Source organism: Macrobrachium nipponense, chromosome 21 (assembly GCF_015104395.2).
Source record: "Macrobrachium nipponense isolate FS-2020 chromosome 21, ASM1510439v2, whole genome shotgun sequence".
Taxonomy (NCBI): domain Eukaryota; kingdom Metazoa; phylum Arthropoda; class Malacostraca; order Decapoda; family Palaemonidae; genus Macrobrachium; species Macrobrachium nipponense.
This window is the reverse complement of record NC_087212.1, coordinates 64,313,374-64,335,336: the sequence shown is the minus strand read 5'-3', so window position 1 is coordinate 64,335,336 and position 21,963 is coordinate 64,313,374. Positions and strand designations below refer to the sequence as shown.

The 21,963-nt window shown below is 38.8% G+C and overlaps 1 protein-coding gene across 2 annotated transcripts in view; it reads right to left on the bottom strand.

The window, feature by feature from the left end:
- LOC135198088 (protein ecdysoneless homolog) overlaps nucleotides 1–21,444 on the bottom strand; it is a 36,852-nt gene extending 15,408 nt beyond the window's left edge. The window contains exons 1-3 of one of the 2 annotated variants that reach the window (XM_064225517.1): nucleotides 21,293–21,444; nucleotides 13,885–14,063; nucleotides 6,085–6,226 (exon numbers count right to left, since the gene is read on the bottom strand). In XM_064225517.1, the coding sequence (XP_064081587.1) occupies nucleotides 6,085–6,226; nucleotides 13,885–13,973 (231 nt within the window). In that variant the 5' untranslated portion in view covers nucleotides 13,974–14,063; nucleotides 21,293–21,444. Of the gene's footprint in view, nucleotides 1–6,084; nucleotides 6,227–13,884; nucleotides 14,064–17,734; nucleotides 17,885–21,292 lie in introns of those variants that run through there. The other variant, XM_064225516.1, reaches the window with a different exon arrangement.
- Nucleotides 21,445–21,963: the final 519 nt, after the last annotated feature.

Here is a 21,963-nt window from a genome sequence, read left to right as displayed (position 1 = left end):
GGGTTTGAATAAGATGAAAGGCTGAAGCCATCTAGAGAGAGAGAGAGAGAGAGAGAGAGAGAGAGAGAGAGAGAGAGAGAGAGAGAGAGAGGGGGGGGGGGGGGGGGGGGGGGGGAGCCACCTGTACTCATCTTTGACTTCAGCAGCTGTGGCAGCGCCTTCGATTACTTTAAGCAGTATACATTCTCTCCCTCATTTCGGAATCAGTACTATCAACTCTAAAGGTTACAAACAAAACACATGCATTCCGAGGCAACATTCACACCGCTGAGTTGCCTGAGTACATTTTTCTTTCGCTCAGTCATTTATTTGTTAAGAGTAAATTTAGGCGGCACGATTATCTGACAGGGTGTAGTACGCTTCTACCACCTGACCTACTTTTCCACTTGCTATGTGGCAGAGGGTAATCAATTTTGTTGTGTGGTGCGTGGTCATCCTGGCTGACCTTAATACGCATGGAATTCCTGTCACGCCAATTGCGTTCGATACGGCTCTGCCGACAAAAGCCTTTAGCTCAACATATTGGAAAGAAGGCCGATTCAGAACAAAGAGAACACGGGATAAGGACACCAAGGCGTGTGACAACCGCCCCCCTCCTCGGTTGGGCTGCGTGACCTCAACTATGCTATTTTTCAGGAAAAGACGAAGGTCGGGGGTTGATAAGGCGGAAGACATATTTCCGCCAACAAGAAAATTCTACTTATATATATAGATGTAAGGGCCAGGCTAAATATTTTCCTTAGGAAACTGTTGATAGCATTGTAAAATGCCTTTCTATATGCAATGGTTAACGATACCATTATCATTGTTCGACTTTATTCCATGCGCTTGCAGTATACCTGATCCAATAGCAGTGTCAGCATACATATAGTGGGTGTTCCAGAACAGCCAGCCAGGGAAAGTAAGCAGAGCTATACAGCGATGGAATTATCCGTTTCCAGTAACCCCAACAACTCGTGCGCGATCTACCCTGGCCGCTCACAGGAACGGTTGTCAATAACTAACAATGATGGCTCTCAAACCTCTTTTGTCATTAAATCCACAGCAGAAACCTTTTCTAGATTCTTAACCAACGCCAACTGAACAAGTTATACTTTTCAAATGATGTATCAGAGAGCAATTAAAATGGAACATACGAACATAATGACTGGTGACGGAAGAGAATTTCAATATTAAATTAAGCTTCGTTGTTTACAAAGTCGACTAACAACGATTCATGAGAGAGTTTCATCGCAATCCTTTAGCTTGCATTCGAAGGCCGTCGAACTAGCCCTGATAATACAGGTGAGAAAACAGACAGACAATGATCAGACAATGCTTTGAAAGTGAAGGACGACAATGATGTAGCAAATAATACTAAATGAAAACTATCGACACCGCCCTGAGACATGGAGAGGGGAGGAGTCCACAAGGATACAGCTAGTGACCGAAATGTGACAGCCATCCACCAACGGAACAGATAAGCGAGACAAATTACTTCCGCAATGCCAGGAAAGAGGTCACCAGGATACAAGGGCTATGTTAATCATTGACGGGGTTATTCCTCAAGAACGCGCCTCTTCTTGTCACTCATGAAGAGAAGAGAGTCAAACCAAGCAAGGGAGCCGGGTCCTTTAGGAAACTGTCCCCATAGGAGCTGGGTACGATTACCATAGACAACTTTCAAAACAGCTGAGGGAGAGCATGATTTTCTAATTGCAATAACTAACATAAAAACTTAAGAACGCGTAAAAGTACATTCGATTTCGGCAAGGATCAGTGCTAATGAAAAATAATAAGTAAAATATATAAGTGCTGATTCTGCTAAATCTGGAAGGATGTTTTAGGCAACTAAAGTAGTAAAATTCAAATGATTATTGTGAATATGAATGTTAGCACTGCATAGTACTGTGAAATTTAAAACATACTGATATCACTCAACCATCAACCATCACAGCAGCCTAAATCAAGCAAACAACTAAGTTTCCCTTTTGCTTCTCTATTCAAACCAAGGAGGTGATAAAGTGATTGACTCATACATACACAACAAAAACAGCAATTTCACTTCTGAATAACGCTGAATCTTGGGGTTCTGAGTACGCAATTGCGGCAACACTTCTGATAACGCTGAATTGGGGTTCGAGTACCAATGACGGCAATTTCACTTCTGAATAACGCTGAATCTTGGGGTTCTGAGTACGCAATGACGGCAATTTCACTTCTGAATAACGCTGAATCTTGGGGTTCTGAGTACGCAATGACGGCAGCTACAGATGACAGAAGAAAAAAAAAAGTGCGGTAACTGATATATGAAAGGACAAAATGCTGGATTTGACGGCGTCTACGGAAAGGAAAATGAAAACGAAGGTGTCATGGACAGGAAGTAATTAGGTGTGAGGTTTGTGGCGCGGCAGACAGATGTAGGGCGGGCGGGCGGGGGCGGGCGGGGGGGGGGGGGGGGGGGGGGGGGGGGAGAGAGTCTTGTTGTGTCATGAAAATTGTAGGGTTGCGTGAATGGACAGAAATGTGTTATTCCAAGGATCGTGCGGCTGGCAATAGTGAAAGTTTCTCAGAAAGGCTAAATCTGTTTCACTGTCAGCATTTTGTCCCTAAATATAAACATACTACGTCATTGTGTACTCAAAACCCCCACACTCAATACTATCAATACTACCGTAACAGTGAGTCAGCTGTTGTTATGTGTGTGTTGTGTGTGTGTGTGTGTGTTTAGCGAAGGGATAAGGGTGATTGTGCTGAGAGGTCTGAACGTAGAAACAAATCACATGGAATAAGGTGTAGTAATTGGTAGGTTCAGAGTGTCTGAGTGGACATCGGAGGTTCCCGGACATGTCATAAAAGAGGCATTGATTGTTTTAAAGACATTGGTCTTGAGCATATTTTTGATTAAAAATTACCAGAAGCAAAGTTTGCGATTCAGTGTTATTAAACAATACATGGAAGTTTATATATGAGTGAGAGACGAGGTAGTCGGGGATGTAAATGATCGTTACGTGCTTCGTTACTTGGCTGGAGAAAAATTAATAATTGGAACATGTAAATGTAGTACGATTATTGGGACAAAGAAATCAAAAGTTTACAAAAAAAGGTTTTCTGAAGGGTTGTTGCAGGACAGAAGGTCGAATCTTGTAAAAGTATAAATTAGGCCATGTGAAAGTGGCAGAGAAAAAGGTGACTCTATCGAAAAGTAAAATCTTTGGTTTTGAAAAGTTATTAGGACCAAGGGTACGCACAAAAGGGCTTATTAGTTATATGTATTATATATATATATATATATATATATATATATATATATACATATATATATTGGATAATATACTGGTTACTACGATTTCTTCACATTTTAGATACGCTTTTCACTGCGAAGCCTCAGTTCCAAATGAAGACCCAAATGAAGAAATCTATGACAACCGTAAATTAACAGGACACGAGACACTGAAGAGAAACGCCCAGGAATAAACGCTCAATAATCAAAATCGAAGGAAATGTGCCCACTACATCTGGATACATTACATTTCTGTAAAAGACAACTGAAACTGGCCTTATGTAAATCTACAACTCATTATCTTCTTGTTTGGGAAATGGACGGTGTGCAATACATATTCAATAGTCAACCAAATCATTGTCATCTCTACACTACACTACTACGCTTGCCCAATGTTTATGATGTTTTTTTAACACCTTCTCACACTTTACTATTAAAACAGATCGTGTATATATATATATATATATATATAATATATAGTATATATATATATATATATATCGAGCTACAATGTCCTTTAATATCTAATTCGCTCTACCTCGGAAATTAATATATTTTCATATATGCTTAACCGAAGGGGAATTTTTTTCTCGATAATAGATTTGCCTGGACCAGGGCGCGAACCTATGGATCCTTTCAAACCCAGGAACGTCAGTGAAAGCTTTTACCTACTACACCACCGCGAGAGGCTAAAAGTTCATGTTGCCTCTCACCCTCATATACCTTTCGCGCGAAAGGTATATGAGGGTGAGAGGCGACATGAACTTTTAGCCTCTCGCGGTGGTGTAGTAGGGGGGTAAAAGCTTCACTGACGTTCCTGGGTTTGAAAGGATCCATAGGTTCGCGCCCTGGTCCAGGCAAATCTATTATCGAGAAAAAAATTCCCCTTCGGTTAAGCATATATGAAAATATATTAATTCCGAGGTAGAGCGAATTAGATATTAAAGGACATTGTAGCTCGATATATGTATATGAATCACGGAAATGTGATATGACTTATATATATATATATTATATATATATATATATATATATATATATATATATATATATATATATATATATATATATATATATACACACGATTTGTAACTGCAAAAACAAAAATCAAAACGTTTTTTGTCGAATAAAACTTCATAACTTATTAGCTGAACGAATATATACTCTCTCTCTCTCTTTCCTCTCTCTCTCTCTCTCTATCTCTCTCTCTCTCTCTCTCCTCTCTCTCTCTCTCTCTCTCTCTCTCTCTCTCTGCCTCACTTTTAACTTAACCAGACAAGAACTGAAATGTTCATAAGGCAATTCTCTCTAAATAGATAAATAGCATTTACGGTCTCCCTGTTTTCCCTCAGAAGGAGCAAAAAGAGTCTCAGGCAATCTTAGTAATGACAATATTAGGGAGGAGCCACGAATTTAGTTCGACATTTATGAAAACAGTTTACCGAGTCAGCACGCGAGACTCCTATTGCATGACCCTGACATATAATTAACCTTAGAATTAGTTTCTCTAACTATGTGAGGCGATACGAAATGAATCCATGGAAGTGGAAGATCCGGTCACTTCCGTATCCTGGAGATCGCTGGAAGGACATCGAGAGCGAACGTCAAAAACAAAGACTAAAAGGACTTTGTCAACCGCTGATCTCCACTTCAACGACCGTCTATGTAGGTTAATCTTTGCATATTTGAATGACATGTCCCCATGTCTAAGAAAACGCTAATTCTGGGGTTTATTAAGGAAAGGCCAAGTAACCGCAGAGAAAGTATTTGACCACCGCCGCCGCCACGCATGCGGACTGCATCCCGCAACACAAGGCTACGTCACTAGTTCGCTTGAAATTCACCCCAGACATCGTTTTCGCGCAATGATTCAGAAACGCACATTTTCATTCCGCGGAGATGTGGAAACTCTTGAGGATGCAGCCCAGTATGTCAAAATGCTGCAACGTCCTTACACATGACTTCCAGAATCAGTTCCGCGTAGCTTCACTGATTCGCGTGTTTCGTAAAACGAGCCCGACTTCCTTTAAATTCTCGTAGTTCTTTTTGACAATACTTAGCATTATTTAGAAAAAAAAACCTCAGCATAGCAAATCCCTGGCAAAGTCTGTCATCCTCCCTACTACATAATGTATAAAGCATGAACTCACCTACAAAATCCTCTCATACATTCTACTATATAAAATACAGTACAAACAGCATTAAATCGTTAACAAAATTCTCTTTCATTATCACATAAAATATACAGAGTATCAAATCTTTGGTAACACCTCTCACTCTCTCTCTCTCTCTCTCTCTCTGAAATACCATCAGCCCCGTCAAACTTAAGGACCTCAATCTTAACCCAGGAGTTGTGTTAAATAGTTAACTACTACTACTACTACCACTATGGCTGCACATTTCTCCTCTTTGTATCTCTCCCGGGTTATAGTTCTTTCTCCTGCGGCCTTTCTTCGATCGAAAGTCGTTCTTTGAAGCCGCACCCATTCCCTGACCTACTTTCTGATAGTCTAGGAGCGGGCATAGGTAAAATCTCAACCCCACTTAGTATTGATTAGATGTAGTACTGACCTAGATACAACTTGTCAGTACTTTATGCGATTCCTAAATTTCATACCACAATAACCGTCATCAATTACAGATTGAGTATCAGTTACCCTTTTCAGGTGGAAAGATTATGAATATTAACCCATCTGAATAAAAGATGACCTATTCATCTTCCTGCAAAAATTTGAACTATAATAATAATAAATAAAGAGAAAGTTCAAATACCGAGAGCTCTCAAGATCCTTTCACAAGGACTACTGTTAGAGTCAGCGTACCTTATTATCGATGGCATCTCTCTTGCAGAACGTATGCACTGCTTGGGCGACCAGAGTCGGGTACTCCCTGAGTAATGCAGCGACGCCTACAGGAACGTAAGCGTGGGCAACATGCTGTTCTCGGCTGATCTTGCTGGGGAATCTGTAAGGAGGAAACAGACATCCTACATTAAAACAATCCTAGGTGACCTTGGCTGACAAGACAGTGAAAGTGTTCGTTAGCTGTTACCACTATTTTTCTATAAAATATCTGCGGTCTCATCGTCATCTCTTTTTATTTTTTGCATAAACAAGGCCTTTTTTCCTCTCTAGACATACTACTTTTTATTTTTTTCCCTAAAGATGAGAAGATATTAAGTCTGCATTCACAGAACATTAATCAATGGCCAAAGCATGTCATGCCAGTGTTTTATAAGGCTGCTGGAGATATTACATTGAGGCTTCTGACAGCCACCAGGCATACAGGACGTAATAGGACATTACGACGCTCTTTTAGATTTCTATAATTGAACTCAAGACATGCATAACGGATATGAATTCAAACCTGTCCAAAACTAATTAGTTCCTTATTTTTCTTGGCTAACCTCAGGACACCTCTTTTGTAAACTTGCAAGTTGATGAGTCCGAATCAAGTCGTGCACCGTATTTTCCTCACACATTTGGAGTGACCATCGGAAGTTGTGTTGGTTGGTTTTTAATTGAGACTGAGGTAGACCTATTCCGTCTGGTATTCCATGAGACAATGTCCTGCAACACTTACTTAATTTTCTAGCCTTTCCTGGTGGCATGACTGTTGGCCTCGAAATTAAAGCAGTACGATGGTGGAATACTTGTAGCAATGAGTTCCTTTACCCAGATGAGAAATGATGACCAACACTCTTGATAATAATCTAAAGCGGACTGGTTAAATGGAGTGCTTAACAGATGGCAATGGAGCACCAGTTTCTGGTCATCAGATGTGGTGTGATATACTTACCAGTCTCATCCGAGATCTAGAGCCCGAACATTGAATGATTTCTCAACTGACCTGTTAGATACCTATTCTCTCGCGTACTCTACTACCGAAGTCGTAAAAATATGAACCACTGCAATTAAAGAACATTACTTCTATTATTAGCCCTACTACTTTGACTACACGCAAGAAGATTAAGAAAAACAATTGAATGTCACGACTAATTACAAATATATATGTACTAACAAAAGCTGGTATAGTATATTTACTGCAATAGTCTGGTAAGTGAAGCCTACCGTTCGGTGATTTCATTTCAGTCCACATTCATTACAAGTAATCATAAGCGACGAATCAATTTGATTAAGTTTCCAAGTGCAAAAACGCAGTGTCAAAGCAAATACGAGGGTAACAATAACAATGACTACAGTCGTGCTTCAAAGGCAAAATGGAACAATTCATGGATATGATAATTTCCATTTTGGTTGATCTTCGTGATTTCGGTTTTTACATTCAATTCTCAGTTACTTGTAATAAAAAAAATTGTATCTAAACAAAAATCAATAGTATATATATATATATATATATATATATATATATATATATATATTTATATATGTATGTGTGTGTGTGTGTGTGTGTGTGCGCGCGTGTGTGTCTGTGTGTTTATATAAAGGGTGGCTCCGAAGAAAAAACCAGACGCTCATAATCCATTGAATTGAAAATAAACCCAGTTGTAGGACACTTTCATAATGTTAGGTGTATATGTCCTTGTAATATACATACATACACACATATATACATATATATATATATATATATAATATATAATATATATATATATATATATATATTTATCTATATATTATTATGGGACTTCCAGGTATTATTCATTCATCTTTTGACTGCTCAGTTAAAATACCAAAAGAGTAAAATCTGTTTTGAGTGTTGCATCATTGTTCTTGCTAACAAATTTTATACTGTATATTCTTGTCAAGTGTATCATTTTCATTAACTGTAAAGACAGAGAAATCATGATAGTTCAGCCCAAGGTTCCACAGGTTTCTGTAATGAGTTTGCAACCAACATCCATCAAAGCAAACGAAAAGTGCCAGACGAAGACCTATCACACACACATAGAATCTAAGGATTAATTCAAGTCAAGCAATGTGGGGTTTCTCCGAAATCCCATTAAACCGTAAAGCCTATTTTCGTAGTCACCACCAACTTCCTTCCCAAGGCTTTCCTCGTAAGGGTTTAGGGACCCAAGTCGCCATAACCAAAATTTATGACGCTCTGCTGGCTAAAACTCCCTCGGCTGCAAAATGAGATGTCGAGGCCTAGACGGAACTCATTTGCAATTCAACAGCCTGTTGTTTTGAGAGAGCTAATAACTGACCTCGGGTCACCTAATACTGTTTCACGTACCATTATCCGTTCCGTAACAGATCTGCAACCCGGCATCACGCTCATAACTTTATTAGCCTTGGGTCAGAGGAAGCCACTCAACTGGCTCTCTAACCTTTCCTTTCTAGCAGCTATCGATTACAAATATTTCGAGGATCAGTATTCGAAGGGAAAAGGGCACCACATAGTTGTGCCATTTAACCTTTACTCGGATAACAATACTGTGATGTGTTAAGTCATAACGTTAAGTTTTTCAGCAAAAAGTCGCATTAACATTTTTTTTTCCTTACCCCATCGATACTGGATTTTTTCTATTATTATTATTAAACCGGACTGGACAGAAAATATGCGCTTTATCACTTAAGCAAATTTATCTTTCCTGACTAACCTCTCATGAATTTAATATGTTCAAGTCACTGGGTTCTTATCAAAGCCTTGTACTTTAGCGTATCAAGAACTGTTAGTTTTGAATGAATGTTAAGCCTAAGCATATAATTTAATCCGGTAAATTTTTTTATTACTTTGTATTTTTTCAACAAGGGAAACAATCCACAAAAACACTCATCATCATCCATAGTTTCCCGAGATTACATAATATACCTAGAAAATTGCAGAAAAGCATTTGCTTCTCCGGTAATGACTGTAACGAAAATACATTAGGAGTCGCACAGCAAGAAACTGAACGGCAGTTGATAATATTCGCGGAGGAATTTGTATTCGCTTCGGTAATGACGAACGAAGACAGAAGCGGAAAATCGATGGCTACTAAACAGTAACATCGCAGGAACAGCACGAACGCTCTACGAATATGACGAGCATTCAAATGTAAAACGGGAAAAAATATCACTAAACGAAAACTTTGTGAATTGAAGTAATGAAACTCTAACGGAAGGTCAATCCACACAGATCAAATAATTACAACAGTTTACCTTGGAATATTGAAAATAATTTTCGTTATAATTGTTATCTAAAATGAGCAGACACTTCTACAACGCAAGACTGTAAGGCCAGTATTTTCCGAAGTAAGAAAGATGAAGTCAGGATAAACAAATAAACAAAATTTTAGTATCAATCGGCTGTCAACAGCCTTTACTCTTACCTGGTTCTGCTTTCCCCTCTAAGTAAATTCAAAACCACTGAAAATTTCCGTTTTTTCTTATTTGTTTGTTTTCTTACCTAGTAACTCACACCTAAATAGTATAGTTATAAAGTTCTCAGTTTTTATGCGGGAGAACATTTCACACATTTTCTTCATACCCTTAACAACATATAGGAATTCGTCATTTTTACTGTTTTTTTTTGGCTCTACAATTTTGCATGACAATATATATAAAAAAAACCCAACCAACCCCAAATATACGGAGTAGTTTTTTATCTCTCATATACAGGACCACAAATGACACTTCTGGCGCTCTGAAACTTGTCCCCCTTCATGGTTCTGTAGCGCTTTGCATTTCAATGCCCAGTCTTCAAAACTGCTAAAGTAACGCCATGAAAAGTCTCTCTCTCTCTCTCTCTCTCTCTCTCTCTCGCTCTCTCTCTCTCTCTATCTTATATATATATATATCTCGTATATTATATATATATCTCATCTCTCTCTCTATATATATATATATATATATATATATAATATAGATATATATATATATATATATATATATATATATATATATAAAATTATGGAATTTCAGTATCCTTCTTCGTTACTATACGATGGACTTGCCTAGTGCCTACACAACGCGGAGTTCCTTTAGCTTACAACACGACAGATTCATTCGCGTGTCAGTTTTCAAGATCCGCTAATTAAAGAAATAAGAAAAAAAGGACGAGGATTATTAACAGCACGAAGTGAGAATGAGTCTTATACCGGGAAACACCCTCAAGACGATTTCAGATGGAAATTTATGAGGAAATGTAATGCCTCAAGGTCTCAAGACTCATCCTTCCTCTACCGCCCATAAAAAAAAAGTAAAAAAAAAAGTTAAAAAAAAAAAGTAGAGAGAAAGGGCAAAAAGAGAGCGACAGCAAATGAGACAAAAAAGGCACGAATCATCATCGTAATGAGATTTCTGTTGCGTGCTTCAAGCATAACTATGAAATTACAAAGGCGTGCTGTCTCTTTGCATGCAACCTTACCTGTTGGAAGCCATCACTCCTAGTGAGCTTCTAGGTGCGTAAGAGTAGTAACAATTACACAGGATTTTAGAGTTCTAAATCTTAACTCATGCCACAAATTCAGTCTTTAAAATCGACATGGTCCGTTCATTCACTAACGCCTCTGTGTGTGTGTGTGTTCAAAGTATTAGTAAATGTATTATCTAAACTGGTCAGCATTGATGATAAAGGGTTTCTGAACACAAGAATAACATAAAAAGGTTTCCGATTACGATACGTGTTGTTTTCTTTTCCTGGCAAATTTCGAACTGAGAGAATTGAGAGAACTATAGAATTCCTTTAACAATCAGTGTCCAACCTATCGAAAATCAATGTTCTCCAAGGACGTAACCGAAATCATTACTCTTTTAACTCTCTTTTATTGAGAGAGAGAGAGAGAGAGAGAGAGAGAGAGAGAGAGAGAGAGAGAGAGAGAGAGAGAGAGAGAGAGAGAGTTGTAACTCTCTTTTAAAGACAAGAATCACAGCAAAAAGTTTAAAAAATTTTCAGTTTCCGCATTCGTGCTACCATCTGTCCTTGAAATGTCTGCCAACGATATCTAACAACGAGAACAATATCCCCATCTCTTGATAATATTTCAGCGGCATCTTATCTTGTGCATCCCTTAGGAAGCAGCTCTCCTTCAGACGTCAGAAACTGTATTCCTGCAATTCCAGCCGCTGTGGCAACAACGTGAGGGGGACTACTTAACATATTTAACATCTACGACCAAAGATGAACTGACCCTGAGACTGCAAGAGGCCCAAGTACGAGGCACTGCCGCAAAGACGGTGGTTTTGGGGAGGAGGAAGGATATAGGAGGGGGAAGGGGGTTTTGCCACTTCCGGGGGAAGTTGATAGGTGTTCAAGGCAGCTCACTTAGCAGATCCTTCCTTATAAAGAGAAAGGCCTTATCGGTGTCATCTAACTTCTGATTCGCATCGCGGAGGGATACGACGCAGGAAGTGGGTGGATGCGTTTCTCTATTTCACGCCGTTATTCAACTCTCGAACGAAGATTTCAACTCACTTCGCACTTCCCGGGATAGGAAAAGGGATGCCCTAAATCTCTTTATTATGATTCACCTACAGCTTTGAGACACTCCAAGGTTCTCTGAAGGTTGTCTGAAGCCATTCACTGAGTCAGGTTGCCACAAGCCGAAATACAACTGTCTTTCTCTCTCTCTCTCTCTCTCTCTCTGGGGAGCGCGGAAGGCCTATGGCAATTCTCCTTTCCAAATCCTGCCCAGGTATTCGGTCCGCCTGGCTGGTCGTAAACGAGTGAACTTTGCGGGAATAAAAACGGAGATGTGATGATGGATTCAGCCATCAGCGAAAATTGCCCTTTCCCTTTTTTCTCCTCTGGATTAGAAGGTGAAGGCTGGCCATTAGATGGATTTCGCTTCATAAAATACTCTACATCTCAAGGGCCAGGAAGTCTTACACACTCTCTCTATCTACAGCACGTAGGCTTAACACGTATAGAGAGAGAGAGAGAGAGAGAGAGAGAGAGAGAGAGTACAACATTTTTCTTGATACCATGAATTATCCAACAATAATTGAACCACTCAAATAGAAAATTGCAGAGACAAGAACCTGTTAAAAGGCAGTTTTCTTGAGGATAAAAACATCAAAACCATTAGAAACTCATCTAGTGAGGATTCAATAAACCGATAAAGTGTGGGGAGGCCTCATAAAAATAGTTTTATACTCATAATATTTTAACACCAGTCATTTTATCTTTTCCTTTCATAAAAGGTTTTCACGCTCATAAAACTGTTTTTACTGTCAGATCTTCCTTACAAAATATACAGATTATCAGAGCAATTTTCAAGTTTCAAGACAATGAAACACGATCATCATTATTATTCTTGCACATATGTATATAATACACACACACACACATATATAATATATAATATCTATATATATATAATATATATATATATATATATATATATATGTGTGTGTGTGTGTGTGTGTGTGTCCAATGTAGCACGAAGGAACACGTACTTGAGAATGTCCTTAAATCCACGGTAGAAAGGTAAATGAAACAGGGACCTGGAACAAGTACTTTCGTAGTATATTCTACATTTTCAAGTTCACACTTGAAAATGTAGAATATACTACGAAAGTACTTGTTCCAAGTCCCTGTTTCATTTACCTTTCTACCGTGGATTTAAGGATATATATGTGTATGTATGTATATATATATGGTATACATATATACAAATACACGGCAGTACGTTTTCCCTCAACAAAACGTGTACGTCATTTGGTTCTAAGGAAGTATACTTGAATGGGGATACCTGTAATGCCCTTTACTCCGCCTGTAACCCACCACAGTAATGCTGCCAAGTAGTACATAATTCACCTAAGTCAACATAGCGCGACTGATCTTTCAGGAGTGAAAAAAGTGCTGGAACGGAAGGGCACTACAATCCAAGAAGCCAGGGAGCACAACCAGTTTCAACGGAGATCTATGAAGGTATATGGAAGGCAGGATGAAAGGCTAATTGTGTGACAGTTTTTTTCTCTACAGACTGGTAACTATTATTAAGACAGCGACAAACTGATAAAAAATATTTATATACATTATGCATACACATGCTAATGGTTCATGTATATTTCTGAGCACAAGGAAAGCAAAAGTGGAATATTGTTTATTCATTCTGTTTTGAAGTGACGCATATATGAGCACATTCTAAAATGAGAGAGAGAGAGAGAGAGAGAGAGAGAGAGAGAGAGAGAGAGAGAGAGAGAGAGAGAGGTTGGTTTACAGCGCATGACGACTTTCCTTAACAGTACAGAGGAACGGAACGATAACTGTAGACATTTACGAGGTAATTGCCAAGACGTAAAAAAGACATGCGTGTCACCTTTAATACTTGTCGCAGTTTGCTATCTGTTCTGTGCAAAGATTGTTCTGGCATTTTTATTACAAGTGACGCACGCACAAAATTGTTTTATAGCCTTATAAATGCTATGACAAGGAAGAAATGACATTTCCCTTCAAATAACTCTGTTTTTTGTCTATTTTTTTTCCATTGCCACAGGCTTCCTATATAAATAACCGTAAACTGGGGATACTGCAAGATTTATCAATACCATGAGATAATATCCACGCTCTAAATGAGTGTCCCATCATTCAAAGTCGGCATAAAAAGTTTTGAAACGTATCAGTAACAAATAATCGCTCGCTCCTGTCAAGAATATAAGCGACAATCCTCACGATATGTTACTGATAGAGAGGGGAGTGTGACCCACGAAATAAAAAGACTGCCGCCTTACCCGTTGATTTTGACTTGAATGGCCGACTGGACGTTTGGAGAAGCTTTGGTCAGTTCTGGGAGGCGGGTGATGGTGTTGACGGCATCCATGACGGAGGGAACGCCCTTGGGAAGTGGAGTGAGGGACGAGGGCGAAGTGGCGACGGGTATGATGTGCACACTTCCACCATACAAATACACCTGCAGGAGAGACGAAAAGACAAAATCATGAGTCATTTGAAGACAGAAGAGCAATGGAGAGGAAAATCAGATTCAAAGACAACATCGCAATTCGTCTGCTTTGCTCTGCAACGAATACGACTCCCTGGAGGATCGATATCAGCTGCATGACACTGCTTGCTAAGGCAGGATCACAAGAAGAAGGTAGGGTACGGCGCAAAAGATGCTCCAAGAGAGAGAGAGAGAGAGAGGAGAGAGAGAGAGAGAGAGAGAGAGAGAGAGAGAGAGAGAGAGAGAGAGAGAGAGAGAGAGAGAGAGAGAGAGAGAGACTTATAAGATAAACTAAAAGTGAAGACAATTTACTTCTTACCAGCAAATATCTAAAATAAATAAATAAATTTTTCGGTTCATGTTATCTGCTATGCGAACCTCACTCTAGGAATGCATATAAAAGATGAAGCATTTTCGCAATTGTTTCCTGATGTTGCAATATCCAATAAGAAACCACTCAAACCAAGAGTAACAAAAATGGAAGAGGAATCTATTTCATGACCACGGACAATTCACGTCACTGTTCCCGTGGGGCACCAATAATTGTGACAAAAGCATCTTTGGGTGTTTTAGCGGCGTGGGAATAGGACTGGTACCATGCTCATACTGCACTTCTGCTGTAAGAATACAGAGAAAGAAGACGACAAGAAGAAATATAAGGCAGATGAAGTTTTGAGACAGAAAGCACGTGCTTATGGCAGTTTGTCTGGTGTGACAAGATAGAGGGCGGATTAAGAAGTCCTAGGACTGTGTTGCCGAAAGGGTAGGAAAAAGACAAGTGATTGGTGATGTATAAGATTATTCTTGAGGTAACAGAAACTGAGAGGATGATCGGATGTTTCAGTTAAGCCAGAATCTCTCTGTCTGACTACGGCAAGGGAGAGAGGCGCTTATGCTGGAAGAGTGTTCTGCGAGAGCCTCCATTGTCGGAATTACTACAGATATTTCAAATGATACTTACGTTCCAGTGCAAACAAAAACTTATTTCAAGTGAGAACAAAGGGTTCAGGATCTGGCCATAAATGTACAAGAGAAGCATAATATAAGGACAAGGTGAACTAGGCATAAGCTTATGGTTCGTATAAACAGGTCCTCAAAAGGGATTAAGGAAGGTCACTGCGTTTGTAGAGAATGCATGTGTGTATAAGCGCCCGCGAATGAAGAATAAAAAATGTGGATGGCGGCCAGTGGAATGGAGGAATAAGTGAGGTAAATAATGATACCAACTGAAGTTAAGTTACACGGAGAAGGAATAATCGTGTCAAGTTTGAGTGAAAACAGGAGAAACTTGAAACGTCTGTGATGGGTGTAAGCAAGACTATTGGGAAGAAAAGAAGTAAAATAGAAGTACCTCTGTTGAGAATGACCTAAGATTAAAATATGTTCATGGGCTGTTTCAGAATGCAGAGGACAGGAAAGAAGAAAAACCTAAATAATACAAAGGGTGAAGGGGTTAAGTGACAATTCTTGGGAAAGTCTCTGGAAGACTATAAAGTACTTTAGAGAGCTGAAGAGCTAATGGGATTACAAGCGAGATGTTGTTGATGAAAAATGAAGTGTAAATGACTCGCTGGTCAGGTGCGTCTTGATGAGGGAAAAAGTTCCTGGTAAATGAATGTGTGTATATATATATATAATATATATATATATATATATATATATATATATATATATATTAATCAGAAAACTTTACCAAAGCGACACCAGGAATTGTTGAGGCACAATATGGGCGTAACTGAGACAGATAATAGAGTCTGATAAGGGTAAAGTACAGTGGTTAGACCAAGAAGCTGGTTTGTTGACAGTAATCGGGAAATCTGCAGACTGGGTAACAGAGGAGGCTCATAACAACTTATAAGATTATAGTAAGTTTGTAATGTGGAGGATGAGGGTGAACGATGTACAAGGTGGTCTGCAAAGAGCGACTTGAAGTTTTTATGAAAAAAAAGTCAAGTTTGTGTAAGTATATCAAGATGGGTGAATGACTGGAAAGTTGGAAAAAACAGTCATAGTGTGTGTGTGCACTGTCTGTGGCTATTAACTAACTGAATATACACAGTAATAGGGAATTCATGGAGGCAGCAGGGTATATAAGTGAACACCTAAGGAAAAAATACAAGTTCTCAAGGAAGTGTGGAATTCCTGAAGTCACTCGATTGGTGATAGCAAGGGGAAGATTCAGATACTGATGAAGTTGGATGAAACTTTATTGTAGCTTACTGAAAGTGACATTCAGTAAGCGTAGGCTGTCAAGATTACGGAGTCAAGGTAGGATAATAGTATACTGAGAGAAATGTGCCATCAAATAAAATGAACGAGTGTAATGAAAGATGAGTTTCTGAGACAGTAAATTGTCAAAGTGATGTTCTGTTGAGCCTACCCTTTTGTTCATTAAAGATGCACAATTTTTTCAAAATATGAAAAAGTGGAATCTGTCAAAATGAACTGTCAACACAGCAAGGCAAGTGTAATGGGTGAGACAAAAAAAAAAAAAAAAAAAAAAAAAAAAAAAAAAAAAAAAAAAAAAAAAAAAAAAAAAAAAAAAAAAAAAAAAAAAAAGGCACAGACCGATTACAATAAATAAAATGTGGAGCCGCGTGTTTGGAGGCTGTTTGACTTAAGGAAGTACAAACTGGACTTCTCGAGAGGAAAGAGGAAAGTGCATATTTTGTATCCACAGAATGGCAACAGCGTTAAAATGAATAGATCTCACAATTTAAAACACAAGGATGTTCAAGGCAGGTGTACAGTTGCTAGGTCTCTCTCTCTCTCTCTCTCTCTCAGCGATACTTCATTTTTTCACTTTCCTTCGTGGATTTTGTCTTTATTTACATATTCATCACGTTCCACATTTCGTGATTTAGTTATACATACGTATATACGTTATATTTTGATAGAATTTGCAAATTTTAATGATGTCACATAAAAAATAAAAAATTAAAGAGTAATCGAGGGTTTATTCAACATATGTAGCATGTTCTGTTTTCTATGAAGATGTTAGGAACTTTATGTTAATCATTGCATGGGTTTAATATATAAAAATTGATCCTGGTAAAGGGATGAAAGATTTACTTCTTTTTTTTGAAATGGAAAACTGGAGTCTTTAGTAAAATTAGCAGGTTAATAATAAAGGAAATATTGCGTATGAGATTTTAACTGAGTAATCTGTTTCGTCTAAATCTATCAACAGCGTCAAGTAAGGAAGGAATTGGAATTTGACATTAACCCTACAAACACGACGTATCAGATATTCAATTTAGCAGCAACACTCGTTTATTTGTATAAGAAAAACAACGGTTCACAATCCATTCATCTTGAACTGCACATCAATATTTCACATATCACCAATAACCACACATTATGTGATATGAAAAATAAACGCGATGACCATTCTAACACTACCCCAGAAAATGTCAGTTTTTCTGACATCCAGGACAGACACCTTGCAACATTTTCATTTTGATGCTTGAAATGTAAAATAAAGCCCAATCAATGAGACCCCCACGGGAGAAAAAATATTTTTGAAGGGCAATCAGGTCACAAACTTCGGTTCCCAAAATACTGGGAGTAATAAATGTTGCACGATGCTTCCCTCGAGATGCAGATAGTCTTGACTCCAAATAGAGAAAACGTTGACGTACACTTTTTAATGCTCAAGGGTGGAGCGTCTCTGGGACGAGTGTTTCCACAAGGAGGCGCACGCTATGACTGGACCATTCTCGCCTCCTCACCCTACTTTGAGTCATGGACCGCACGACGCTCGCTCGCTCGCTCGCACGTCTCATGGAAGGACGCGCCACCACCCACCCTCCCATTCATCATGTATTCGTACTATGTTGTGGTCTTGACCACGAGGAAATGCAGAAATAAACATGGCCTCTGTCGGCTTCTACTACCTTACTTAGTCTAGTATGCAAAGGATGTGATGTGTGTAAGTGAAGTAACGAGTTGAAAGGACGGTCATGTGGAGATGAGACGATGAGGTAAAATGGTTAGAACAGGTGATTGATTTATTTAACAACCCCACTGGTCATCGCAGCTGTAGCACAAAGGAAAGGTGGATCAATGTGTTATGAAGCAGTTGGGCATGTGGGAAGGAGGGCGATAGGTGATTGTGAAGAGAAAATCGGAAGTTTTGGGGGGAAAGGGGACAGGTATATAGGCAAAAGTAGCGGGTGGATTTCGTGGAACTGATGTAGAAGCGGAAGGCCCCTTGTATCCAGGAAATGGAGAGATATTCGGGCGGAAAGACCTGATCAGGAAGCGCGAGAGCGCGGAAAGATGCGCAAAGGAAGAATTAAACGCATTGCTGATGAGCTCTCTGTAACTGTGTTAGGGACAGTTTGCGAAAGATGTCTCAAAGACTTGCCAGTCCATCCGAGGAGACATAGTGTGCTCACTTATCTGTAGATTTTAGAACGGTTCATTCTTGATTCATTAGTTAAGAGATAATTTTTCTTCGGAGCCACCCTTAATTAATACAATGTACATCATTACAGGCACACATGTTTTACATATATGCAAGTGCTTCTTTTTACACCATATGTCCTTCGCCTTGAAGGAATGGCTTAAGGAAAGGTATTCCTTCTCTAGTTTTAAGCAAGTTCTAATGGGAAAAATTTTGAAAATAACATAGTAGCGCACGTCAACGCAGGTGTCAGAGCAGTGAAAATTACGGAAGTAAGTTTAGATGTGTACGTTATAATATTTACAGTACCACTGTCAACAGTTCAAATGTATAAAGAGCATTAATACTAACATTTTCATTCACTTAGGATTCTATTGCTATCAATGCTTTGTAATTTACACAAACACATACATACCTATATATATATATATATATAGTAATTATAATATAAATTATATATATATATATATATATATATATAATCTATATATATTTTATATATATATGTATATATACGTGTGTGTATATACATTCAAGGGTCTCAAATAATTACGACCGATTGACATTAGCTGTTTGTTATTTCTGAAAACGTGAGAAGATAAACAGAACGAGAGAGAGAGAGAGAGAGAGAGAGAGAGAGAGAGAGAGAGAGAGAGAGAGACGAGAGAGAGAGAGAGAGAGCGAGAGAGAGAGAGAGAGAATCAGCTTTCGATTATGACTCACCAAACCGGAAACAGGCCGGCAACCGACATTCGAGCATTTCTGCGGTAGCCACGATCATCTTGCATTACAAAGCTGACAGAATAATTGGACAAAGTGAGTTTATGACACTCGAATTTCGTTCACACTTTGAAAGCCTACAAGTTAAAAACGAATGATCACTGCAAAAACAAAAGCTCTCATGATAAATATGAGTCTAATTATCCATTTGCACTACAGAATACAAATGACTGCTATCCCTTACACTATTGTTGCGCTACTACCGCTACTAGTTTATTTATAATAATACGATGGCCTCAATGACTCTGGTTTGCAATGCAAGAAACAAAAAATGCTTTGCTCATGGCCAGTCAGTCCCTTTTCCACATTCACGCGTCTCGTCAGACTGCTTGTCACGGAGTTCAAGACCGAGGAGGAGTATATATATACTCATTATCCACTCAATCTTAGTCTACAAGATTTTGCAGAACTTCATACTACACATCAAAATACGTTGCGATATCATAAGCATCACATTTTGAATCGCTAGTAAGCATTACGAGAATACATACGTAACATCTGGCATCATATATATAATATATATATATATATATATATATATATATATATATGTATTATATATGTGTGTGTGTGTGTGTGTGTGTGTGTGTGTGTGTGTGTATGTATGTATATATATATAATGTATATATATAAACATATTAGCTCAGAGCCCTTTGCCTATCTCCAAGCCCATTAACAACTGGATATGTTTCACTTGACATGTAGTATATAATGGTTTGAAGGGTTAGATCTTAAATGTAAGCAATGTATGCATCTGTGTATATTATGCTCAAGTACCACAGCATTTTGATGTAAAAGAAAAGAGAGAAAAAAATGATACTTCATCCACAGCGGCAATTCAAAAAGGGATTTGAAAACAAATTATACGTAACCTTTCAGGCTGTCATAAGAGTTGCAATTTCCCCCGAATTGCATGAAGCACCACCTCCTGCGACAGCCCCACATTTACCTTCCTTCCTGCAGGTCCAGCTGTCGTGATGGGGTCTAACTCATTAATGTCGGCCTTTCCAGCTAAGCACCCACTTGATGCAGTTTGCAGTTAAGATCGCTATTTTTTTTAATCTGCGCTAGTTAATAAAACGAACAGTCTTCTTAGTAAGTTGTTAAAACGAATAGTCTTCTTGGTAAGTTGCAGAACATCATGTCTCCATCTCGTACGATTACAGTACGGCGCACGTGACTGAAATCGACCTACAACTTCCGCCAATACGAATCGAAGTCTCTCTCTCTCTCTCTCTCTCTCTAACACGTGCATAGACTGAATTAAAATGAATTATAAAACTTAGACCAGAATCATATTCAGCGCTGTGTTAAAATTCACACCAGGCTACAAATCAAGCGACTAAACTTGAATTTATGGTAAAAACACCTTTCATTAAAAACGACATTAGGTTATCAATATTCCAATCATCGCTGAGTACCTAACTCGTGGACCTGTCATTCAGTGAAGTGTCTTCTGTCTCCTCATTAAACAGAGGACAGTCAGTTATAAAATAGTCCTTAGATATGTTCATCAGGATTTAGACACTGGAACCTGTCTCCTGTATTTCAACTGTAAAGGCTTGTAAAGAGCATATCATTTATAAGCTTAATCGCTCACTGAGGCACAACGCACTTGATTATATGTGAATTGTTTTGAGTAAAGCAAAATCGTGAATGTAAAACACGTTGACGTTATTTTTCCCATATGTCTATTTAAAGTTCTTTATCAAAGCAAGCAGTTTTCGAATTTCGCAACACTAGAATTATGATCTCCATAAAGAATCAGAGAAAGGGTTACTGTATGAGGAAGTGAAGGAACTATCTCAGAAAAGAATATCCTCATAATTTTCGTGGTTGGGGGCTATCTATCACCTTACAACGCATCACACATTTTCTGATCAGGGACCATGACTGAATGCAACCGATGGATTTCTCACGATCCTTAACTGTAGAAAACAACATTATTTACCCAGATATTTTTCCCCTCACACTTTCTTTTTTAGATATTTACTATAAAATCAAAAGTCACCTTGAATTGTGTGGTGGTTGAATTTTGGAAGGTTGAGGGAATCCGCACGGTCTTCAGAAGTAGGCCATGGTCGTCGTACAATGATGCTGGTCGTCTAGCTGACAACCGCCTGATAAAGCGTAACCACCAGAGTAATGGACAACCGTCACGATCACGCCATCCTAATCTCGTTTCCCAAGTGACACCCAAACAAACCGAACTTCACCCAGAAGGAGGACTCGAATAACCCGTCGTCGAATCACTGAAACAACGAAAAATGGCAACGATGCCATTTCCCCGCCGGCTGTGGATGGAAAACACTCGACTGTTTCCAGTGCGCTGTTCTCTCCAAGGTTGACGAAAAATGGGGTTGACACCGGAGCTGTCCCGCTTTTTAAAAAAGGGCTTTTGTGCAGTCATAAGTCACGGTTATCTCTGCAACTCATTTCTCATGACATGACGCCATCTACCGAAAAGGAATGGTTACATGTATAGGGTCTAAGTATGTCATGGCGAGGCCCGTCCTTCATTCTCATCTTTTTTCTTCTTTTTTGTTTTTAGCACGATACGTGACACTACAAATCGTCCTAAATGACATTCCTGTGGTTCGTCAGAAATGGAATAACTTGAAGTCAAAGTTCTGCTTTTCTCCTACATCGGTTTCTTTCCGGACGAACAATTGTCTTCCTGTT